Source organism: Talpa europaea (assembly GCF_964194135.1).
Source record: "Talpa europaea genome assembly, chromosome: 14".
Classification (NCBI taxonomy): Eukaryota; Metazoa; Chordata; class Mammalia; order Eulipotyphla; family Talpidae; genus Talpa; species Talpa europaea.
In genome coordinates, this window is record NC_140082.1 from 37,234,329 (window position 1) to 37,260,317 (window position 25,989).

The window sequence follows — 25,989 nt, forward strand, 5'->3', positions numbered from 1 at the left end:
ACACGAGTATGAGCATTCTGGGAGACACAGGACTGCTACAACCCGGGGGGCACCCAGGTTTCAAAGTGGAACAAAGGGCAAATTCCTTGCCGTGTCTGCAGTAAGCACACATGGATGAGGAAGCCAACACTATTAGACCCAAATGTTACTTCCCTCCCATACAAAATGGGATATGCAGTCGTGACGGGTGTTAACACTTGTACCCTGAGGTCAAGATATAAAGAACTGGGCTTAGTGTTAGACAACAATTCATTGAAATTCCCAGTTCCCAAGTCCTACCAGAAATAGGAGTTTGTTGTAACTTAGAAACATTTTTGTTTGCAATCACTCAGGGGGCATTTCTGCCGTGTGATCTGGGCTTCGGCATTGTGTGTTCAAGTCTGCTATCCCCACAGACACAGATGGAGACACCGCCAGCCTGACTCTGGTTTGAGTAGCACATCCCATGCCAATGTCATCACTTAACTTTATCACCTCAAATGAGAGCACTGTGTCCACCCGATGAAGCTTCAGACCAATGGCAACAAAGGATCATGGGAGAGGATCCTCCCCAACTTATCTGCTTGCTCTCTTCCCCAGGGTCCTTGTCTCATGTATTCCTTAAAACACAACTCAGACTCCCCGGGGTGGGCAGGACAGGCCCAGAAGAATTCCTTTCCTGGAAACTGAAAGCACAGCCTGTCTACCAGCTACTCTCTTCGGGAACAGGGCTTATTCCTCTTCCTAGCAGCAGATCAGGGCCAAGATGGGAATTACCGTTTTGTCCCAAGGATGGAGCCTCCTTGGCCAGTCCAGCCTCCGACATCTGCCCAGCCGATCTCTTTGATCTAAGTGCAAACACAGAATGAAACTGTAACTGGAAGAGAAAAGGGTCAGAGAGTTTTAGAAACACCTCAGATGTCTGCACCCTTGACAGGTGCAGAGACTGCTGCAAGGACTACTGAAGCCTCATGACTGCCTCACCTTGACAGCAGCATTTCAGCACCTGTCCCCTTCCACCTGATGTCCACTGGACCCTAGAGCTATCTACTGCCCTTGAGAACACTTGAAACTATGTTCTATTCTGAGCTCAACTGGCAGGTCTAGAACAAGCATTAGGACAGGATTCCAAAGTAGAAGCTTTGCATTAAAAAGCAATAACTGTTCAGCCCATTAGGGAACCCTAGGTTCTAAGTCCCGGAAGGTATGGGCTCCCACCCCCCCCACATTGTTCCCATCCGTGATGTTCCTTCTCCTGGCACCTCCTCAGGGACTCACCTGGCCTTTGGCGAAGCCCTCAAAGCCATCGTAGATGGCGAACATCTTGTGTCCATCCGCAATGCCCATGCGCACTGCCGAGCGCACGGCTGCGTTCATCCCAGCGGCAGGTGCACCCACATTTATGACAGCAACGTTACAGTTGCTCTGCAAATGGAAAAAGGCATAAGCCCCCATCACTGGGTGTGTCCCAGCCTGTACTTGCACAGGCCAGGGAGGGAACCCGGGCCCAGATGCTCAGACTGGAGGGGCACAGCTTCCTGGGTAGGAAAGGACTGCAAGGGGAGGCTGGGGAGTGGGGCTGGAGAGCCAGCGTGCAAAGACCTCCTACCTTTGGGATCTGAGAGTCTGGCAATTTGATGGCAAGTCGCTTGTAGGTGTTCAGGTTGTTTTCAAAGCTCCTAAAAGAAACGGAGGTTGTTGGGGTCGCACATGAGGAATGTCTTAGTGAAAGGGCGCAAAGAACTGTGTGTAGCACACTAGTTTTGTGTCCTGGCTGCCAGGGGAAGGAGGGTCCCATCTGTAGCCATGTCCTGCAAGCCCTGGGAGGGACCCCCACTGTTCTCTACTTGCAGCAGCAGCTCTGTGACTAGGATGCCTTAGGTTGCTTTTCCTACATGCGGAGTATGTCATTTTCTGTCTTATTTCTTATATGCGGAGCAACCTCCACCCTGCCCAAAATAATTTCTAACTAATCATGTAGGCCTTCAACCTGCAGAAACTTGCTTTTTGTACTGCCTTCATGTTTGGCCCTTTATATTGAGACAGAACAAGTGCAACTTCTAAGCACATTCTAGATGGCCACAGCAAGGAACAAAGGCTCTCAACAGAGATTTCTTCAAAAACACTCACCTTCCTCGGAGCTGCACAGCATCCTTAAATCTCCTCTCATCCATCGCCTTTTGTACATCCTGGGTCTGTAGAGCAAAACAAAAGAGCAAGAAGATGTCAAGAGTCAGCGCCTCCATGGCTGTATGTATGGGTGTCGGGGGTGTCAGATGAGCACATTCATGGCCTTTGGGGGGAAGGCATCTGTGGGGCAAAGCTTGAGGACCCCTATACATTGGTGTCACCAGCCTCATCCCTTCAACTTGAGGATCTTGGCCAAGTTAGTCATCTCTCTGCACTTAAGTTTCCTCATCTGCACAATATGAAAAAATAATCCCATCCCTAATGTCATATGCAGTTGTAAAGACATACCAGACCCTTAGGAAAAGCCTGACAACAAGTGAGTTGGTCACTAGGGTTATGTGAACTGTCTGACTAATGCAACATACTATGCAGCTTTTTGAAGGAGAAGCCAAATCATTCCTGCCTTGTGTTTATCTAAATCAACAGAAACCTGGACCGAAGAAATAAGTTAAGAGGGCCTCCCTGGTGGTGCAGCGGTTGAGCGCTGGGTTGCGAAGCTGCCCGCGGCCTCCGTACCGCCGGTTCGATCCCCGGCTGCTCCCCAGCCACCGCAGGAGGGTCCCACATGGCGCGCAGACCTCTCCTGCCGCCCGCTGCTCCCCTCAGCAGTGTACTTCGTTCCCTCTGATGAGACGCCACTGCTGCCTCAGCTAACAGACATGTAACTAGAAAGTTCTAACCCGTTTTCCTCAATCTGTTAGCCTGCACTCTGGGGCTAGAAGGAGACAATGCTCGCGAGTAAGTCACCTGAGTTAGCCGGCATGTGTCACATCACAGACCTGAGTGTCTGAGGGGTGCGGAGGCAGGCAGTGGCTAAAGCTTGAGGCTCAGCAATGTCCCCCTGCATTCCCATGACAACCTCCCACCAACTCTCAACAAGGCCTTTCTCCTCCACCACCTTTCTTTGACTTTCTGACTGAAATGCCTGAGATCCTCTGAGAACGCTCCTCCCTGAGAGTCCACTTACTCTCAAGGGAGGTTACTAATAGGTTTATAGATGTGCTAACTTAGAATGGAGAAAGGAAAAATGGAGCCCACAGGGCAGCTCCTGTGCCTCTGAAGGGTCATTTAACTCCCTGCTCTGCAGACAAGAGGGCAGCGTGGCTGTGGGGCAGAGCTCACCATCTGCACGCACTCCACCAGGGGCAGGCGCACGGCCTGGTTTCCGCTCAGCGACACCACACAGGCCGGGGTCTCCGGGGTGGCCTGGAGAAGGGCGACCACGGCCTCCACGCCCATGCGGCTGGCCTGGAAACAACATCACGGAGGTCAGACAGGCCAAGTCCACTTCCTTCCCCTCCCCCAACCCCCATGCCAGACTAGCCCGCACTGCCTGCTGGTAGGAGGGAGAAGGGGGAACCACCCAGATCCCCACTCTAGGTCTCTGCTCCCCAAGTCTGTTTCTAGAAACCTGCACATGGAAGACCTCCTTTTTACCTCCTGAGTTTGTTCAGGAGCCTCAGTCACCCTCAACTTCCCTCACTGGATAGGTGTCCCACATCTGCGGGACTAGACTCTTCAAGGCAGCAGGTGTCCATGTGGGAGCCCCGGCCCCTCCACTGAGCCACCTGGCAGAGACACCTCTATCGAAGGGTGCTCAGTCTTTGTGGCAAATCCGTTCCTTTGCCTCCCCAGAAAAAAATGCCCTCTGACTTCCACCCTCACTTACCAAAATCCTGTCAAAGGCTGAAGGTGTCCCGCCTCTTTGCACATGTCCAAGTATGGTCACTCGCGTATCATACCCCAGCTGCTTGACCACAAGCTGAAGGGAAATAGCTCTGTCAGGTGACACAGAACACAACACTCCATGGGCCGGGCACACCCACCCATGCTAGGTGACGGGCTGGGGACTGAGAAGAGTCCCTACGCTTCCTTCGGATCCACATGGGCAAAAACATGTTAATTTCTAAACCTGGCTTCCTGGAGGAATGTTTAGCTTGATGGCTAGCTGAAAATTATTTTTTAAAAATAATACCTCTGTAATCAATTAAAAATCTTATGTCTCTCCTACCTTGAAAACAAACATAAGTAACACAACTTAAAAAAAAAAAAAATCTCTTTGTGTAGCTTATTGAAAACAAGACTAATACTTTATAAAAATGTAACCATTTCCATGAATCACCTTAAATTTGTATAGATGTATGTGGAAAGGACAGCAGTAAAGTTGAGCTGTCCTCCTCAGGCTGAGACCCATATGGACCCCAGGGGGAGAGCCGGGGCAGGTAACCTGTCTTCCTGGGCCTCAGTTTACTCTACTATGGAGATAATGGGTTAGCACATAGAATTCCTGGGTCCTTTTTGCAGTCTTATAGTCCATGATTCATGCTCAACTTTGATTAGGAGGAACACAAGAATCTTGGCTCTATCAATAACTTCTTATCAATATTGCCAGGTAATTTTCACAGATCTCTCTCAATGTTTATTTATTTATTTATTTATTTATTTATTTGTTTGTTTGTTTGTTTTTTGTTTATACATGCACTGGGTACAGTCAGAAGCGCGGGGGGGTGAGAGAATTCACCAGAGCCAGAGTGGGGAGCAGAGCAGGCAGAAGGACTGAAGTACACTGCTGAGGGGAGCAGCGGGCGGCAGGAGAGGTCTGCGCGCCAGGTGGGACCCTCCTCTGGTGGCCGGGGAGCAGCCGGGGATAGAACCGACGCCGCAGAGGCCGCGGGCAGCTTCGCAACCGAGCGCTCAACCGCTGCGCCACCGGGGAGGCCCTCTCTCAATGTTTTAATATTCAGATGTATAGTTGGTAGGAATTAATAACAAGATTTTTTTTTTCTCACTAGTGGACCATAACCAGGCATGCAGTAGAGAAACCAACTTAAAAATCCAAATCAAAATGTCTTTGATCCTGAGGGGTGGTTTTAACCAGAGCCTGTCTGTTCCTCAGTGTTCCTTCCGGATTTGTGGTTTTCTTCTAGAACCCAGTTGGCCTGGCCAACCCATCCTGGCCTGTCTGGCCCAATAGGCCTGCCCCCATCTGATTGAGGCAACAAGATAGCAATCAGGGGCGGGTGGGTGTGGTGGTGGTGGGGGGCGGAAATGGTAGTGTCTTAAGTTATTCAAGCACACATTCTTGGCTGATCCTATTAGAGTGGCTGGTAGCCAGAGGTGGAACCTTTTATACCACTCTACCTAGCTTCCTCCATCTGTCTGGGAAAATGGAGCCTTTGGTAACATTCCCAGTGGGAAGGCAGGAAGCACAAGACCTCCAGAGCTGGGAGCTGTAAGAATCTCATTAAAGTTATGAGCCACTATAAAAATATTTTTAAGTATCAGGATGAACAAAAAGTGCTTACAAAAGAATAATGCAGGGTTCTAAACCTAAATCATGCCAGCACACTAAGCTTCCCCATTTTCAAGTGGGTGACAGGGGACTAAAGAGAAGATGACACTCACCTCCTTGATCTGCTCAGAGGTAATGGGTCTATTTTGGGTATCAATTGCTCCTTCAGCTACAATGATAATATTCAGTCTTTTTTTTCGGGCACGGTTCTAAGAAAACAGAAAATGAAAATCTTCAAATGCTGAAACTCTTCTTAAACAACCTGGGGCAGTTTGCTTCAGTGACCTGGTCCCTTGCCAGTAGGATCTGTCAAGTTTACAAACTGTGCTTCCTAATAACAGGCACCCTGGGAGGGTGAGTACTAGAGGGCAGGAGTCAGAGGTGCTCCCTAAGAGGTGATTTTGACTCCCTAGTCAGTCTGTCATGGGGAGTCACACACGTATGTTGTTTGGGTTTTAGGATGGATAATTCATTATTACTATAAATCAAACAATTTTTCAGACAGAAATCTTTAAGGTGTGAAGATAACAGTACACAAGCAATTATTTTTGCATCATTTGGAAAACCAAAAATATAGGAAGCAATGGTACGTCCATGAATAAGGGATTTGTCAAATAGCCATGCTTTACCCACAAAACATTCTGAAACTCTTAAAAAATGACAGTGTTGTCTATATACTTCCATGGGAAGATAATTCACTGAAAGCCTCCTGGGTCCCCACCTGGATCAACTAACACATTCACTGACTCCTCATGGGATCACTAAGGAGAGATCATGTCACCCACATCATGCCGAGGGGGTTAGGACACGGGACAGTGGTGCTGGCCCTGATGAGGGACAGAGCCAAAATCTAACCCTAGCAATCCTGATGCCTTGGACAGTCCTTTTCAATTTTGCACTCAAATCTCTTGGACTTGGGGCTTATTTTCTAAGTCATTTTATGCAGCAAGATACTGGAAAAATTCTTGCAGTGCTGCATTAATAACCAATTAATTACATATTAGATATATTACATATTCTCGTAGAGCTACGTTAATGCCCAATAAAATTAATTACACATCAGGCATTTTATTACATAGTCTTATAATGCTACATTAATGACCAATAAAAATTAATTACATATTAAATATAACAATATCAAGTGTTTACACATTCAAGTTCTTTTAAAACAACTGTCCTACACATCTGTCAAGACTTACAGGAGAGAGGACCCCACAAATTCTTACTGTTGTCCTAACTGCCTGTGCAATTTATGTTCAAACTCAAATATATTTGCAGAGAAGACTACAGAGTTGCAGAAATAATGACAATCGATACATGAAAATCAAACGACCACTTCAACTTCCCCCAACCTTCCTGCTGCCCTCCTTCCTGACCACCATATTCTTGGTGTCAGCCAGGGTTAGTTTCTATTTCGCTACAGGGCTCCCATTACTCCCTGGCCTGCCATACCATTGCCCTGGACCAGGCTAGAGACAGGCAGGGAGGTGGAAAGGTGGCTGCCAGGGGACAGTCACAGTCTCTTGGGGGTTGTGACTTTAAGTAATATATCACACGCAGTGGTAATTGCATGGATGTCCTCAGACCACACAGAAGTTAACAGTCTCGAAAGAATGCCACCTTCCCTCATGCAACCAACCTGGCCTTGCCCCACACCAGCTGGTGGGTGGAGGATATTGCTCATGTCCCATATCAGAGCCACAAAACAATGAACTTACTTAGGACTTTAATAGTAACGTTCATACTTGAACAGCCCCGCTTTACTGGTTTTGTACAGCTAAAGGCTCTAACCTCCAAAGGTACATGATGCTTCTCAGCAGAAATGCAGCTTTGATCAGAGCTCCTTATACCAGTTTTTAGGTCAACAAAGCACCCTGCTGGATTCCTTTTCTCCAACTCTGTCACCCTGAAGGTGAGGGCCGTGTCTTCATGCGCACTGGGCCCTGTGGCATGAGGAGTGGTGCTTGCTGAATGCAGGGGTGAGTAGCCTATGCTGCTTGCTTACATTACTTACCACTAAACAGTGAGAAGACAGTTATCAAAATAAAAGAAGGGAAATTGACCACACTTTGGGATTTCTGCCCTGAAAGTTATAAGTTGCTTTTATGTGCAAACTCATATGCCTTCATTATAGAAGCCTTCAGGGAGGGAAACTTGCCTGATGCTAATCAGCCACAGTGTGAAAGGCAAACATGCACAGACTCATGGCAGTGGGGGAGGCCTGGTTCACAGTGTTTAGCCCACAAACCTGGCAGTCAGGCCAGTGCGAGGGGGACAAAGCTACCGGAGATGTCATAGCATGTGGGGGAACTTAGGTTGGAGTCAAAACACAGGTCTGTTCATGCTTGGTGAGTGGAGAGAGGCATGAAGCAGATTAGCTGCCCAACCGTGAACTTTCTTTTAAGAGCCATGATTTCTGGGAAACTCCTTAATCTAAAGCTTAAGAACAAAAAAGTTATAGTTGTTTCTCTATCGTATTACTCTGCAATATAAAAGAGAACATGGATCCTTGACTAGTCAATATAGGTAGACCCCCTGGCAAGAGTGAATTCACTTTGAAATTGGAAAGTTTTCACCAATTGAAAACTGCCAAGTTGACAATGCCGGAGGCTGCTGCAGATCCTGGTCTGCGAAGTGCAAGTGACTCACCAGAGATGGAGGGAAACAAAGCGTGAGTTACCTCTGAGAGCTTGATGCACATGTGCTCCTGCCAGCCTTCTTCTGGGGGCGACTCTGGAAGGAACACCCAGTCTGCCCCACAAGCCAAGGCGCTCACCAGGGCGAGGTACCTGTTTAGAGAAAGCAATGATCCCATAAGGCTGCCATGGACAGAGCTCGGCCACCTTGGGCCACAGAACATGGGTGCTTGTTCTGTGCTTGCGTGCTTGCTTCCCTCCTAAGAAGCACTCTTAAAGTGAGTGCAGGGCTCTCGGGAGAATGTGCTAATAGGGATTGTTTCCATTTGAGTTGTACCCCTACATACGTACCCGCAGTGTCTGCCCATGACCTCTAGAACAAAGGTCCTCTGGTGGCTGGAAAAAAAGACAAAATAAACATCCATTCACCATTACCAGAACAGCATGGAAAACAAGGAGAAAAGTGCTTTTGCAGCCAAGGTAGACAGCACCCTCCCTAGCACTCCAATCATGGTAGGTCCTTGACTCCCCACCATTGACCCATTTTCTACAAAAGCAAATGCCATTCCAGCAGCATGCTGTGCCATCCCATTTTCTGTGATAAGGGGCTTTGGCAGCAAGCACTCTTTCTGGTAACTCGTACATCTGTTTGCCTGTGCCCAGACATATCTGCACTTCTAGGGCAATTTTCTAGGTTCTTTCCAAGAAAATAGCTCTACTTAGCTAGTCACTTCTGCTGCCAAGAAACACAGGCTGGAGACGCCCCCAGCAAACACAGGAGACAGAGGGTTGGGAGTTAGACAGTCAGCTTCGTGACTGCCCCACAGCTCTGATCCTTCCGTGAAAGGAAAACCTGACTGCTGCCAGCAGTTCATGGCGTGGTTTTCCAAAAGTCATGCTGTTCTCAGGAACTGGACAAACCTGAGCCTCTTCAAACAAAAATTGGGAGGCACTTATGCTATCTTCCCTTTCACTTGGTCTTGGTGAAAAGTGTCTGCACGCTCCCAAGTGCCACATGAAGAGCACTCAGGGATGATCCTGCATGAGTCTGTCACCGCGGACAGAATGCCACATTTCAGCTTCACCTAACCTTGTGACACCTGCAGGTTAACATCCAGGCTGTGCTTGCTGGCGTGTCTAACAAGGGTGTGGCAAGACTCACAGTTTTACTGACTGAGGTTCCCAAAGAAGACCTTTGCCCAGGACTTTAGATAATGATTCCTTGTCTTCCACGCTTTTCTAAATTCTCTCTGATGAACCAATTTTTCTCTGAAAGTCCATAGTTGGGAGTAACTTTATAACTTGGAAATAAAAAGATGTCTTGTACCATTTTCTAATACTCCAGGCATACAACTTGCACAGAAGGGTTCCCCTGTGGAATCTCCCAGAGCCAGCACTAAGGTCTGGGCCACGCACACACATGTCCAGCGCCATCACCACCTCTCCAGAGGCTCCTACCTCTGGGCGGTGGTCATGATGGCATCCACGACCTCAATGATCCTGTGCAAGGCGGAGTCAGTGCCGATGGTCATGTCGGTCCCACAGAAGTCATTGTCGATGGAGCCCACCATGCCCACGACATTGAGATAGCCATACTTCTCTACCTCCTCTTTGCTGATCTTGCCTGTGGGGAAGAACAGATCACACGTGCTTTGTCAGCAGGCACAGTGCTGACGCCAGGACGCCATGCTGGGCACTAACTGGTAGGTGGCCATGGGCAAGAAACCCTCAATTCTAAACTTGCTCTCTTTCTTTTTTCATTTTATCAGAACTGCATGTAAATGAAAAATAAAAACCAGACAAAGGTGGAGGGGATGACACAGATGCTGCTGATATTCAGAGAAGTCACAAAATGAAAGGAGCAAGGATCAGCACATAGCAACTGGCGGGCAAGACTGACTTCAGTCTGGCACCGGCTTCAGAGAAAGGCTTGGCTCTAGGGGAGGGCAGGTCACAGAACAGAATAAAGCCCTTAAGAATGCTGTGTAACCGGCCTATTGATTTCTCCACATCCGTGGGGGCTGGAGAGTTGACAGGTATCTACTTAGCATTCTCAGAAAAGATGAACCGTTCTGGCAGATGTGCTTAAGTAGAGTTGGAATTGAGGGTGTACAGGCAGCAGGCCTGAACTCAGGCTATTCCTCCCGAGTGATCCCCAAGCCTGAGTTACACCAGAATAAGGTGGCTAGAAGGTGCTTGGATCTTGCTGCTTGCCTCTGATAGCCATTCCTTATTTCCTAAAGCAGATCTTACAGACCGTCAGGCACCTGCATCAATTCAAGTTTACACCCTTTACAAAGCTGCTGTTATTCAGGCAATATACTACCACAAGTTTTACATTAAATTGGAATCTTATAATAATAGCTTTAAGATAAAACCCATGTCATGTACAGGGTTCTAGGAAACCCTTTCCTAAGTGCCTTCAAAGCTGTGAAGGATGGGGCCTCCCCTGGTGGCGCAGTGGTTGAGCGTTGGGCTGTGAGGCCAGCGCCTGTTCGATCCCCGGCCACCGGTGAGGGTCCCACATGGCGTGCAGCCCTCTCCTGCCGCCCACTGCTCCCCTCAGCAGTGTGTTTCGTTGGTCTGCCTGTTCGGTTCCCCGCTCTGGCTCTGGTGAATTCTCTCACCCTCCCGCACTTGTGACTGTACCCAGTGCTTGTATGAATAAATAAATAAATCTTTTTTTTAAAAAAAAAAAGCTGTGAAGGATGATCTTGCAGCAGACCACTGTCATCCCAATTAGAGTCCCCAACAACTTCAGTTTACAGAAGCCCCGAGTCCAGCCCCTGTGGAAAACAGTATGGAAGTTTCTCAAAAGCAGTAAAAATAGATCTAACATAGGACCCAGCTATCCCTCTCCTTCCCTACCAAATAGCTCAAAAACACCAATTTCGAAGGCTAGATGACTCCTCTGATCATTGTAGCACTATTCACAGTAGCCAAGCTATGGAAACAATGTGAATGCCCAATGACAGATGAGTGGATTAGGAAAGTATGGTGTTATGATGGATATACACAATGGAACACTACTTGGCTTTGCAAAAGATGAAGTCTTTCCATTTGCAACAAAATAGATAGAATTGCAAGGGATTATGACAAGCAAAATAAATCAGAAGGCGAAAGACAAATACTGGATGATCTCACTCATGTGAAATATAGAGAAACAAAATAAAGGAACAGACAAAATAAAACTGAAACAAACCCTAGAAATCAGACCGCAGAGTTAAAGCTACCAGAGGGGGAGGACAAGGGATGGGGGCCAAAGGAGGGAAGGGGCCCCATGGACTGGGGTGGAGGATCATTGGTGCTCAGGTGTGGTGGGGCAACACACATCTGAAGAGGTGGGATTCTAAACGTCTCAATCATATGCAGGGGTTTGCATCACACAACCTCAGTAAAAAATAATTAAAAAAAAAATAAGAACACCCAAGGAGCTACGGATGTAGCATGATGGCTAATCAGAGCTGGCATCCAGCATAGGGGTGCCCTGGATCCCCACTCAGACCCACGGGCGTCCCCCCCAGACTCCCCCTTGTCTGTAAAATGGGTATACAGATCAAACCCATCTCTGATGGTTCTTGTAGCCATCTCTGATGGTTCATGAAGCAACCATGAAAAAACAGTGGGGCCTGGCACACAGTAGTGAAATAAATATTCCTCTTCCTATAGCTTTCGGTTTATTTGAGGCACAAATTCAGTTCTGCTGGGGCAGCTGTAAAATATGCTAAACCGGCAGAATGTCAGAGCTCTCTGAAGGTGGGACCGACAAGGGGCAGGGAGCCCAGGAGAGCACTGTGCAGGCAGCAACATACCATCTTTGGCCAACTCCTCCAGCAACCCGTTCCACTCCTTCCGGAAGATGTTGGCCCCCGTGAGACTTCCGTCCCCGCCAATGACACACAGGTTGGTGATGCCCTGCTGAATCAGGTTGTGAGCAGCCTTCAAGCGACCTTCTCGAGTACGGAATTCTTTACAGCGGGCACTGCCAATAATGGTCCCTCCCTGGAAAAGGAAGAAAATTTTTGATTTATTTCCTCCTAACTGAACAAATGCTAGACTGGGTGCATGGCAATGCTGATGCATACACATAGGGCTTTCAAAATTGAGGTCTCCATTCTTTCAGTCTTATAAATTAGTCATCAATGTAAGTCTGTACTTCCCCCCATTTTTATTTCCATCCTGAAATTCTATGAAAAAAGACCTATACAGGGTAGCCAGGAGGGCATGGAAGCAGGGTTGATGGCAGGATCAACTTAACAGAGCAGAGGCTGCAGATGAGCCTAGCTGATCTGACTGAGGTTGACAGCAGGGGTAGCTGGGCACCCAGGAGCTGGGAAGAGCTCAGCACCCAGCCTCAGTGTGTCCAGTGGCTGCAGGGAACAAGGCTGCCCCTTCCATTTGTTCAAGGCCCTCACATGTGCAGGCAAAATGTACAGAAATATGTGAGCTACAGGGATTTGTTTTTCTACCACATTTCCCCTCCCTTACCTATTTTTAAAGACTAAATCTTAAGTGTGATCATCCAGACTTTTGAAAGAACAAAATTGGGCCTTCCTGGTGGCACAGGGGTTAAAGACAGTGGTATCAAGCTATCTCCTGCCACTGCAGCACTGAGTTTGATCTCTGGCTGGCCAGGGAGATACCCACATGGCACAGCAGTTCTCTCATGCCTCGTCCACTGCTCCCCTCAGCAGTGTCTTTCAGTACATCTGCCTGTTCTGCTCCCCACTCTCTCTGGTGAATCCTCTCACCCCCTGCATCTCTGGTTTACACCCCAGTTCTTGTATGCATAAATAAATAAATCTTTAAAAAAAAAGAAAGCAAAATCATGATTTTTTTTAGACTTGGTAAAAAAAAAAAAAAACCCAATAACCACAAAGAAGGAAGCGTCCCAGTTTTACTTAGAAAAATGTAGGATCCTAGCCCTTTGTGTGTGGCTAGGAAGGCACTTATAAGACTTCAGTTTTGTGTGGGAGGCTTCAAGTGCCCACTCACCTCAGAGAAAGATCCTATGTTAAGGACAGTAATCAGGATGGGGGAGGGCATGTTGGGACTCTACACAGCCCAGGGGACAGGGAAGGTGGAGGGCACAGGGCAAGACATGCTGGTTCCCTGAATGTTGATTTGACCAAGAGATTCCAGAGGGTCGTGTGATTTTAAGTGGAAGTTAAGTCAGCAACACATCAATAACAGCACTGGTAGAAAAAACATGGAGAGGACCCAGAAGGACACTAAGTAGCAAAGAAGCCGGCAACTCATAGACATGCACATGCACATACACACACATGCTCGTGTGAGCACACACATGGTCACACATACTCTCCCTTATACACACTTCAATTGACATGGACTTCCCACCTTCTGGCACAGCACAGATCAGAATGGAAATGTCCCTTTCTAGGCAGTCTAGAATCCAGATAATATGGTCCTGAGTTTTTGCAAATATTACTCTATCTAAGTGTTGATGACCATCAAACTTTCTTACAGTCTCTTTCCAGGCATAGTGAAACAAAGGAGGTCCAAGTGCAAACTTACGTGTCTGTGACCAGCATGACAACCTATTCCCCATGAGCATGCTGCCCCACCCCCAGATTTATTGAGAAATAGCTGACATATGACATTGTGTAAGTTTAAGGTGTACAATGTCATTTGGTGCATGTACACACTGCAAAACGACTACCACAAATTTAGCTAATACATCTCTCAATGCACATAATTACTTTTCTTGTGGTGAGAACTTTACAGATCTACTCTCTTAGCAACTTTCAAGCATATAAAATAGCATTGTTCACATTTTTTAAGGCCTATAATATGATGAAATAATATACATTGTGAAATCATCAGCACACTCAAGTTAATTAACGCCTCCAAATCACAGTTACCTTTTGTGTGTGTGGTGAAGACAAGGAAGATCTCCTCTCTCAGCATCTTTCAAGGATACAATGCTGCATTGTTAACTACAGTCGCCACGCGGCATAGTAGATCCTCAGAACTGATTCATCTGATAACAGAGTGTGTAACTTTGACCAACATCTGCCCATTGCTACCACCCCTAACCCCTACAACCCCCAACCTACTGTTTCTGTGAGTGTGACTCTTTTAGATTCTCTACATGAGATGACACAGTGTTTTTCTTTCTGTCTCTGCAAATGGCTTATTTCATTTAGCATAATGACCTCCAAGGCCACATAAGTTGTCTCAGATGGCAGGATGGCTTGGTTATATACACATATAAAATGTATATATCCACTATGTGTGTGCACATAATATAGATGTGGGTACGTGCACATGGGTCACATTTCTTTTTCAATCTATTCATCTATTGCACTAGCACCTTCCAATGAAATGTTTCAACTTGAATTCTATTAAAAAGTACTCAACATGAGTCATGGATTAATAAATACATTTCAAAAGATTGAGCTGTAAGTAAAAAGCTTTTCCAAAGTCCATTCTTCCTAAGCCATTGCTTTCTTCCTCATCCGATTTGGAGCCTTCACTAAGCTCCAATGTTCCAGGAGTTTATTAAGCATAAAATTCTCAGGCAGGTTTCTTTTAAATTCAAAGTAATCAACTGTTTTTGCCCCCAGTGGTAGTTACCTCATCTTTGCTCATACCAAGGCAATTAGCTGTCTGATTCAGGCCAGAACAGGGGTGCTGTGTTTCCACTAAATCCACAGCCCTCAGAGGTTGCCAGCGGGAATCTTTCCCAAGCTTTGTTACACCGATGCCAGGGACTTGCAAAAACCCCCACAGGCATGGAGATTTGTGTCTAAACATAAAACACCAGCAAGCCAAAGTACCTTAACGTAATTTGGTTTAAAAATCAGCCCAGATTATTACAAGTAGCATGACCAATGCTAGCTACCCCACGTAACTTTATTGCAAGGGTAATAACCCTCAGTTTGCACTATATAAAGCTTTTTTAAAAAATTTAATTGACAGTGACAAATTAAGGATGTTTTCTTGCCATGCAAGTAGGCCGCACATGATTCAGTCTTAAGTATTACTGCAATGCATATACAAAAGGCTCTAACTCAAAAGTCCCTTAGAGAAGCAGTATGAAGACAGCACCTACCACTTGCAGAATGCTCGAGACGCTTTCCCAATTGGCCTCCACAATGTTCCTGCCGCCATCTACCATGCCTTGGTAACCCTGGAGGAAGAGAATGAAAACATTTTTCAAACTGGGTTAGACTTTGTGGAGACACTAATTGATGTATTAATTGTGTAAAATAGAAATACAAATGACAATGCATCTGAGCTCCCAAGAGCCAATGGTTAGAAGACATGGTGGGTCTCCCTGGTGGCATAAAGGGTTAAGCAACGCACTATGAAACAATCTGCAATCTCTGCAGCACAAGTTCAATCCCCAGCCGGCCAGGGACAAACCCACATGGCGAGGCAGACCTCTCCTGTCTCACCCACTGCCCCCCTCAGCAGTGCATTTTAGTCAGCCTGCCTGTTCTGCTCCCCACACTGCTCCCCAATCTGTCTCTGGTGAATCCTCTCACCCCCCCACATCTCTGGCCTGTACTCCAGCTCTTGTATGCATAAATAAATAAATCTTGGGGGGAAAAAAGCACCACCATTAACTATGAAAAAAAAAAAAAGAAGACAGTTCGATACAACTTCTAGTTCAAACTATTATCTTGGGGTAGAGCCTCTTAAATTTAATCTCCAATAACTGGGATTTCCACCAAGACTGGTTCATTGCACGATGGGGAATTAAGATAGTTTGCCTACTGCCTACTGGTGACTAAGAGACTGAAAAGGGTCACATCTCCCCTAAAACTTTTTGTAATTTATTTTTTAAAAAAAGATTTAATTAATCAATTAATCAATTAATTAATTAATATAAGCACTGGGTACAGTCAGAAGTGCAGGAGGGTGAGAGAATTCACTAGAGCCAAAGCGGGGAGCAGAACAGGCAGAAGGACTGAAGTACACTGCTGAGGGGAGTAGCAGGCGCGGCAGGAGAGGTCTGTTGCGCCATGTAGGACCCTCACTGGCAGCCGGGGATCGAACCAGCACACTGCAGAGGCTGCGGGCAGCTTTGCAGCCCAGCGCTCAACCGCTGTGCCACCAGGGGAGGCCCACTGTTGGTAACTTAATACAAGCACACATGAGCAGTTGTGGTGACCAGACTGTATGTATACATTAAACATTCCTACTGGGGCCTCTATTTGCCCAGGCAATTTATACTACGCTAGATTTACAGCATTTTTTTCCTTTCAAGCACAGCTAAATGTTACCCTTGAAATTCAGTTGTCTTACCTTCCACTTAGTGACATTTACGGAGGGCAAACTTTAGATGAAATCGGATCTATGTACATTTTTGCTTAGATGCCCAAAGAAAAGCATCTCCATTTTTCTCCATAGGAGAAAAAAAGATCAAGAAAAACAGACATGTTTATTGCATTTTTATCTGTCTGCCTCACTTTCTAGGGCATTTAACCTTAAAAAGGAGTGGGCATTAAGTATTTAGAGATACTTAACATAATAGATTATTATTGTAGATTCATATCCTCTACCTAGTGAAAGTCTAGAAGAAAAAAAAGAATAAAGGATTTAAATAAAATGGCCCACTGAGTATGGAACCCCATATACAAATTCATCAATAATTCATCCCTTTATGAGTGATTCATAAAATTCATCCCTTTATGAGTGATTCATTCATATATTTATACATGTAAAATTCTCATAAAAAAGGTAAGACACATATTATCAATATATAATTGAGTGTTATCTATGTATTGCTATATTATTTATGATGCATGGATATATAACGTAGAAAAATGTAAACATGCACATGTACATGCATGTGTGTATGCACTCGTGTCTGTATATTACAAATGAGGAGAAAATCATATAGAATGAAAAAGAAGGTCAGAGGAGACTGCTTTTAGTGGCAGCCAGTGTCTCTCTACTCCAGACCTGTGGGCTCCCCCAGCCCTCAGAACAGGGGGGACAAGGATAGCCACGACCTGCCCAGTGCCTGCAGGGGGACACAGTGGCACTTCTTCAAACACACCTCAGCCTAACTTTAAGGGTCGCTTTCATCTTTTCGTTCCTATCTCCCTTCTTCCTGAAGACTTTACAGGGTGTACATTTTTAGCCAATTCCATTTAAAGTATAGCGCTGGCACGACCGGCTGTCACCGCAGAGGGCAAGGGAGATAAACTGGAGTCCACCCCACCCTCTGGAAAGGGAGCCGCTATCAGAGGGCTATTTTTGTTGGTCCTGGAATGTAAGCTCCTAAACAGAAGAGGACGAACTTCCCTGCTGCTCCAGTACCAAGTTCAGAACCACTTTCTCAGTGACCCCAGGGGTCTTAGTTCAACAGAACATTAAAAATAGGTCATAGTGGATGGATGGGTGGGTGTGTGGCTGGAGGGACGGATGGATGGATGAATGAATGGGTGGGTGGGTATATGGGTGGGTGACAGATAATGAGAGCAAATAAATTCATCATTGGATAGATGACAAATGATAGATGGATCACTGGAAACATGAATGATAGAGAAGGGAGGGGCAGGAAGGAGAAAGAGAACAAAAGAGAAAGAATCCAGATTTAGGGTTGCTCGTTTACGTGACCGCTGCCTCCCTGCAACTCCCAGGTTTCTGTTAAGTAGTAGGTCTCACGCTGCCTGCACAGCACGCGTCCATTCTAAGACACAAGAATGTGACTGAACAAACTGCACTTTGTGGTCAAGCCACTTTCTGGGTTTGCTTCTGTGAAGCTGGATCACAGGGAACAGCAGGTGAGCAGGCCTATGACCTGGGTCCAAGTGGTTACTAGACCACTGGGCTGAAGTAGTCCCTGCATTTTTGGAGGATGTGTTATCATGCAAACCTGTGACACCTGAGGAGAGGAACTATGCTCATTAATTAGGCCAGAACAGCAGGCTCGAGTTGGGCTTTTCCGAGCAGAGCAGGAGGGTGTTGCATTGATCCTAAGCAAGGCTTTGGCAAAACCGAAAGTGAAACCTTCCAAATCCCACACCAGTAGCCACTAGAGCCATTTGTGTATACTCTATTTCAGGTAAAGAGAGAGGAAGGGAAGGGAGCCAGTCCTGTTTCCAAGAATGAGACCTGGCTGCTGAAACGTCCTGAGATCACGGTGGGGCCGAGTCCCAGGCCCATCCTGTGACATACTCCAGCTCCACATTTTCATCACTCCTGTGGCTTGTATGTCAGAGCCACTGCTGCTCAGCATTGAGAGGAATGTGCTGCCCAATATATGTCATACTGGGACCAGAAAAATCCCCTTCCTCTTTATATTTCTCAGTTTTAAATAGTGATTTAATAAGACTTTTTTTCTTTCTAAATCCTGTTGTTTCTAGAGTCACCATGAAAAGCTGTTCTACAAACCTTAACACATTTTGAAAAGTAAAACGTTCTCCAAAAAGAATTTGATTTGTGTGTGTGTGCTCAGTGTGGTAATCAAAGGATTAAAAAAGGAAAAGGATGATTTTATCACCACTATACTTTGCAAAGCCCTCACGATTGTACACAGGAGTTTGGTTGCTAGGAAATGACTCACTCTTTCACTTGAAAAGTAGTCAAGCTCACCTAACATTTGGAAAATAAATACCAACCTCAGTTTTAAGTTGTCTTGCATTACTAAATTAAAAGGACTAGTTTTACACTGGTGTACTATAATTTGTAAATTCAGATGAGTTTTTCCTACTGAAATCTCCTAGAAACGTTCAACACCTATCCTAATGCAGTCACATCTTTCAAAAATTTTTTTTCTAAAATTTCCTTTGGAATTTGCCTCCCAAACCAGTTTCATGACTCACACAAGAAAAACAAACCAGAAAGCCTTTAAAGCTACACTTAGTTTTTAACCAAAAGTAACACTATTTTGTTGATCCTGATTCATAAGGTGTCCCCAAGAGATCTTTAAATGGCTCCATCAAATTAGCCACCCCACACAATGCTTAACATGGGATCATCGCATCACACCTGGGAGCATATTACAGGCTCATAAGTTATTTTAGCTTCTTGTCTGAAATTGTTTTGAGCAATGTCAAAATAAGTGCAATTATTGTCCCAAATGACTACTTGGGAGATTGTGACATATTTAGACATTATTTTGAATGGAATTTTTGGGTATATATTAAATCTATCCTAAATAGAGAAAGGGTTAGTCCAGCTGTGGGTGATTTTCTCTTATGGAGATTTCAAGTGTATTTTCAAAAATGCAAGATGCAGAGGGAAATTTTAGTCTCCTCTTAACAGCAAAGCAAGCCTGCTCTTTTATAATGCTTACATGCTTGCTGGGTCCTCATCTTCTCAACTTCATGCTTTTTTAGAATCTGATTTCCTGGATTCCTCAGTCAACAATGAAGTGTGAATGACAAACATTCCTACTACCAGAGGAAATGATCTGCCACAGACAGCACAGCTCAGAGGTATTTTCTAGATATTATCATCTCTGACTTTCTAAGCATAGTTACTGCATTCAGCGACTTATTCGGGGGGGGGGGGGGTTGTTACTTTCAAATAAATACATGGTCTTGTTTCCTATGAAACAATTAAGATTCCTTAATTTAAAAGATGTGGAGAGGTCATCTCTGAACTGCTGTTAAGTCTTAGAATTGGCGGACACTGTCCTATGAAACCAGGTGTGTAAGACAACGGAGCACAGGGGCTCTCCAGGAGGTCACTGACTTTCAAAGTCCAGGAACTTTACTTTGCTTCTAGGAACTTCCCATTCAGACTTCAGGTCAGGCATCTCCACCCTACCTTCACCTGCGGGTTCTCAGGGAAAGAATGCACTGGTCTATGGAAACTAAACCCCTGCTCACTGATTTCATGACTTCAGAGCAAATGCATAACAAACATTCTTCAAATTTATTCTTGGAGAGATTAGGTCAATGCTAAATTCTAAAATAGGTTAGCGTATGAAACAAGTTTTTGTACAGTCTTGTGCTTGGTGCTTCTGAAAATCTGATCATATACTAACACGACATATTTAGCCCTCTGGCGGTGTTAGATTTCTTTAAGCTAAAGTTAACAATGAAGCCAAAGCCACAGCAGGAACAATGGGAGTGGTTGTGAGGACAACAGAGGACTGTGGCTTCACAGCAGCCCTCAGTGAGGACAGCATAGGGTGTAAGTAGAATAAATTGTCACTTTTTTTGAGATTTGAGGACTAACATGTTGACTATAACTAGGTTTGAAGGAGTGAGGCTGAGATCACAGGAAGAGCTTAGCTGGGAGCTGACAAAAGCAGGGCTCAAGGTGGCAGTAGTAGTTTAACTGTCATTTCTCATTGTTCCAGGTGTGCAAGATAAGCTCTAGTGAAATGGGGGGATGATGTGGGGTGCATGGGTCATGGGTCTTTAGTGAGTTAACTTAAGGAGTCCAACCAACCTAGTAAAGGCTCATGGATGTTAGGGGGAGGACCTGCTGTGGGTTGGCACAAACACCGCCATGGCAATTGCATAGTGGTACACCACCCTTTTCATATTAAAGCTTGTCTGTCATCAGCATATTAGTGAGGCCAAAACAGGGTCCCAACCCAGTGCAGCCTGGGTAACATGCGGTCTTCAAGCTCACAGAGGCTAGTTCCCCACTCGCCCTGGGGTTGAGGCAGGGGTGGGATGGGGCTTGGGGAGAGTCAGCTCTGGCATCTGCAGTGCACACTTAAGACCAAGATGTTAGCTCCTGACCTTGTCCTGGTGCCCTTATTCTTGAAAAATAGAAGTCCTGACTTACCTAAGACAAACAGATTCTATGACGAAAGCCATCAGCTGAGAGCTAAAGCCATGGGCATAAATCCTAAGCGTCTCTTCCACATGCAAAGATGACAGACAGGCTCGGCAGATAGTCACACAAGCCAGGCGTGAGCGGAACCAAACCGTTCAGGGTGAATGAAAACAAACTTTGAAGTCAGTCACATTTAAAGAGCTGTAGAATGCTTTTCTTTCAAATCTGCAGAAAAACCCTCTGTGGATAGGGTAGTGAACCCACATCTCTCTTTTGTTTTTAAAGATTTATTTTTATTTATTTATGCATACAAGAACTGGGGTATAGGCCAAAGGTGGTGGCTCAGGGGTTAAAGTCTCAGCAATATCAAGCTAACTCCAGCCACTGCGGCGTGAGTTCAATCCCTGGCCAGGGATCTACCCACATGTCGCAGCAGACCTCCCCTGCCTTGCCTGCTGCTCCCCTCAGCAGTGTATTTCAGTGAACCCTCATCTTAAGCCAAATACAACTAGACTATTTCTGCAGCTGCGTCAGCAGCATCACAGAACGTAGGGCCTTGCTCTCTTGGTTCTGCTCCTCCCAACCCAGGCCCATCTGCTCTGGCAGTCTCTTGCCAGAGCATGTGATGTACTTGCCATGCCCTCTCCAAGAAGCTAAAGGCACTTACAAGGTTTCTAAGGAAAATCCCAGCTTAAAAGGCAAAAGCAAAAACAATTGGCTCATTAGGTGGAAAGACTGGGTGGCTCTCCCTCTCCCCCTTCTCCCTGGCTGGTGCCCACAGGCTCCTCATGCACCTCACATCACTCCAGACAGACCCAGCACCAGCAACAGCCAAACAACAAATCCGGGGCCAGAGATCTGGCAGGTTTTTCTGATTTATTTACACTTTCCACTCACTTTCTGCTAAAGAAAAGAACCCAAAAACCCTTCATTGAAATAATGCTGACCTGTTCACTGTTGGGGTGTGTGGGTTCTAGTAACTTCAAAAGTTCTCGGTGACTCACATACTAAACTACAAATGAACACAAATGTTGGACACATAATAAAACGATGCTTTAAAAAAATAAAACCCAACGCCTTCTAAATTTGAACCCAAAGAGTTCTAGGGTGGTAAAACCCATGGAGGGTGAGCATGGCCTCCAGGAGGTGCTCTCTGATGTCTGAGGACATTTCTGACCCTCCCACTAGAGGGGAGGAGTGGGCAGAAGCAGGGACGCTGCCAAACATGCTTGGTCACTGGGCACCTCGGACCAGCCAGCTGCAAATGCCAATGGTCCTGCTGTGGTTCAGTAGGAAACCCTGTTCCTGCCCAGCAGGGCCTGACCAGACAGCAGTCAACTAAGGAGACTGGGTTTCCACAGTTCTGGGAAGTGAGCGCAGGCAGGCGCCCTGATACTGTGCCTGCCCCAACCCAATGGAGTCAAAGCATCTAAATCATGGCATTGCACCCCAAAGCCCCCTTCCCTGCCCCAATGTGCAGTTCATCTCAAAGCTGTTCCAAGTGCGGGAAGGGTCATTGATTTTCACTGAACAGATGAGGAGACGGAACCAGAAGATTCATTTACTTATCTCCATCACCCAGCAACACACTGCACATCCTCAACCATCTCCCCAAGCCTTGGGGAGAGACATGACAGCACTGGGGAGGTACAGGATGTGAAGCAGATGCTGCAGGGAATGAGACTGACCTCATACCACCTTAGGGATGGCCACTCTAGGCAGAGAGCAAGTCACACTGCCTTACTGAGGTTTGTTGGTCAAATGAGAAAAAAACAGGCAGATTTCTGAAATGTTTGCACTTGAGAATTCAGATTCAGCACAGCTGTGACAGAGATGATTCCCCAACCCAACTCGTTCAACGAGACAATACTGATGCCCACTTGTGCAGAGTCCTGTGGGTATGAGAGTCCCTGGGACTTGGAATTGAAGATTTGAGTGAGACTGGCATCCAGAAGCCCCCTCTGAAAGGACATAAAGAACAGATTCAACAACTTCTATCTTTCTTGGTGGGGAGGGGTCATGAAAAGCATTGTAGTCTCTCAATGCCATTATCTTGGAGTCACTAGACACCAAGTACAGAATAACCTGGTTGTGTGATGACAGTTGCAAAATGGCAGGTAACCTCAATAGGCAATTTCAGTTGTGAGGCAGCCCATTTTCCTTTCAGTCATGCTCTTGAGACACCCTCAGTCTAGGGTGCATGGAAATCAAGACAGTCCTAATGCTATCTCCATGTCAGGATTCTCTTTGGTAGCTTTCTAATGAAGGAACTGCATTTTCCAGGAGGAAGTAGGATCTGTTCAGTTTCAGGACTCCACTAGCTGACTCTCCTCACCCAGGACGTGAAGGATGCAGCACCCCAAAAATATCAGTAACAAAGTCTTCATTACCTGTGAGGAAAGTGGGCCTCAGAGCCATCATCCTCATCAACAATGGAGAGAATAAATCTGCTCCCCTATATCAACACACCTCCATAGGAAGCCCCAGTGTTCTAAGGCACAGGCACACCCTAAGTGCACAGGCACTTCCCAAGTCCTTAATTGTAAACTGTGGAACATCTAGTAGTTAGGGTCCGGATACATCTCAGTAGCCTCAGAACTCAGATGCACAGTTGCAGGACACTTCATCAATAAGCAAAAACACACACACACACACACACACAAAAAAAAACCTCTTACATCTAAATCATTTAGAGTTGACAAGTCACTGTATTGGTTTCGATATTCAAAGATACAACAAAAACACTCACCATCCCCTAACCCCACCCTTCTGACTACTGACCTTTGCACCAAAGAGAGATCTGCCCCTTTAATGTCTTTGACCCTGGCACTAATGACATTTGGGGGCCAAAAAATTCCATGTTGTGAGGCTGTTCTTTGCATCATAAGATGTGGAACAGCATCCCTGGTGTCCCCCCCACTAGATGCCAGCCCCCCATCCCCATTAAAATAAAAATGTCTCCAACTTTGGAGAATTTCCAGGGTAAAAACACATCCCTTTACTGGCTAGATGGGAGGGTGGGGGATTCAAGCTCTTCTCAGCCTCCCGCCCCCAGTGACAAGTATAGACAAAAGCAGGTCACCTGTTCATGGGAGGACAAGGTTCTTTCGAGGAAATACTTAAATGACTCCTTCCACCCCTCCCCTTGTCCCTAGAGTCCTCCTGGGGATCCAGTGTTTCTGTTGTGGCAGAGCTGGTACAATAGTGATGACTTCACCAGGGAGATCAGGACCACAGCAGGAGACTAGATAAATTCATCTCCAGGAATCTGAAAACATCTTGCTAATTATGACAGAAAGGCCTGATCCAAGGGAGCTTGAACCCCCAGAGATTCTGAGGCCCAGGCTCACTTAGTAGGCTTTGTTTTCAGGCCAGGGTGTGCATTTGCTCACACTGTAAGGCAGAATGCAAACCTTCCCCTCCCAAAATTAAAAGGGCAGAGGAACCTGTGTACCTGCCTGTACACTCTTCTGCAGCAGCAGGAGAAGTTCACTTTAGCTACTGTATGCAAAGTCACACATTACAGGGAGGGAGGAGGTAAAATGTGAGGGGTGGCGATGTGCTCACCCCAGGTCAGTGAGCAGAGCAAGCCCATGGGGAGTCACTCACAAGGGCAACTTGACCCTCAAAGATCCTAATGGAAAATGATAAAACAATAGTCCAGGAAAGCTTTGATCATAGCTACCCTTCAACAACACCAAATCAGGTAAAAACAAACCCACAGAGTCACAGTTGAAAAAAACAAAGCAAATCTTGGAGAAAACACCCCTCCAGCAAACTGTGAGCAAATGGTCATTGGGAACACAGACTATGAACAGCCAGCCACTTGACAGAAGGAGAAAATGGCTCAGTAAACAGACCCAGGAACTGAACCTATTCTCGGGAGTTAGAAGCCCACACACAGGACTGGGGATTTGGTACTGCCACTGCTGTGCATGGCAGGCTGGTGGCGTGGGTTGGAATAAGTTTCAAAAACTGCTTTGGCAAAACACATTAGCCCTTTGTAAGGACCATCCCTTTTAACTCAATCAGTGAGGTATCTTGTGACACGGTAATAACACAAACACAGAATAGCTTTAAATGCTAATATAGCTCTGGTTATGTTATGAGAGTTGAAAAATGAGGAGTGACCTAACTAGATGCTTGGGGATGCAGTGATTGAGTAAATAAAAGGCTGAGTAAATGATACAACAATTGGATGGAATTTAGATAAAGCAATAGTTGAGGAACGACTAGAGCAGAAGGTAGAAAATAACTATACAAAATGTATTTGTTACAATTTTTATAGTACACATATTTATTTCCTTCTAGTGTATCACATATATAATACTGGTATAAAAGAATAAAATACTCAGTGATTTTGGAGGAATTAAGCAATTAAAATATTTTCTTCTTGTATAAATACAAAATGGAATACCATGCAGCTATAAAAAGGTGAAGTCTTCCCATTGCAACAACATGGGTGGAACTGGAGGGGATTTTGCTAAGTGAAATAAATCAGGAGAAAGACATAAACAGGATGATCTCACTTATGTGGAATATAATGAAACAAAGCAAAGGAAGAGAGATAATTACACCAAAACAAACTATAGAAATGTGCTTATAGAATTAAGGCTCCCAGATGGGGAGGGAAGGAGACTCCCATGTAGGACTAAGGGAGTTTTGGTGGTAGGTGTGGTAACGTACATCTGAAGAGATGGCAAGCCTACACTCCTAAATTCATATAGTGTTATAAACCAATGTTACCTCAATTAAAAAACATTAAAGTAAAAATAAGATATTCTTCTTTCCATATTTAAGCCTTCTTATGTTTTACAAAATATAAAACCTAATTTTTTCCCAATAATTTTTGAAATACATCATAGGGTCCAAATTATATTGGTGCCTTCCCTCCAAAGATTTCTATGTTTCCAGGACCTCAAAAGCAGGAGATAAGGGACAATCACTGCTGTTTTATTTCAGACTCTTAATTTTGAAGTTTATGCACAAGCAATTATTAGGGAGCACATCTAGATTTTACATTAATGATGCAAAGCTCAAAGTACTTGCTTTTCCCCATTTATTATTCAAATTCAGTCTCTACATTAAATGAATAGGTCACTCCATAAGGAAAGAGAGGTACAAATAAATATAGTCAATTGGAGAGAATTTATTCTAGAAGTCAAGACCAACAAG

At 45.5% G+C, this 25,989-nt stretch overlaps 1 protein-coding gene across 3 annotated transcripts in view; it reads right to left on the bottom strand.

Annotated features, from left to right (window-relative positions):
* PFKP (phosphofructokinase, platelet) overlaps positions 1–25,989 on the bottom strand; it is a gene marked incomplete at its 5' end in the record, with an annotated part of 53,811 nt that overhangs the window by 14,848 nt on the left and 12,974 nt on the right. For all 3 annotated transcript variants that reach the window (XM_084253295.1, XM_084253294.1, XM_084253293.1), the window contains 12 exons: positions 757–827; positions 1,258–1,404; positions 1,589–1,658; positions 2,110–2,174; positions 3,292–3,417; positions 3,839–3,931; positions 5,575–5,670; positions 8,142–8,250; positions 8,449–8,493; positions 9,556–9,721; positions 11,910–12,099; positions 15,173–15,250. In XM_084253295.1, coding sequence (XP_084109421.1) covers positions 757–827; positions 1,258–1,404; positions 1,589–1,658; positions 2,110–2,174; positions 3,292–3,417; positions 3,839–3,931; positions 5,575–5,670; positions 8,142–8,250; positions 8,449–8,493; positions 9,556–9,721; positions 11,910–12,099; positions 15,173–15,250 — 1,256 coding nt within the window. The remainder of the gene's footprint in view (positions 1–756; positions 828–1,257; positions 1,405–1,588; positions 1,659–2,109; positions 2,175–3,291; positions 3,418–3,838; positions 3,932–5,574; positions 5,671–8,141; positions 8,251–8,448; positions 8,494–9,555; positions 9,722–11,909; positions 12,100–15,172; positions 15,251–25,989) is intronic.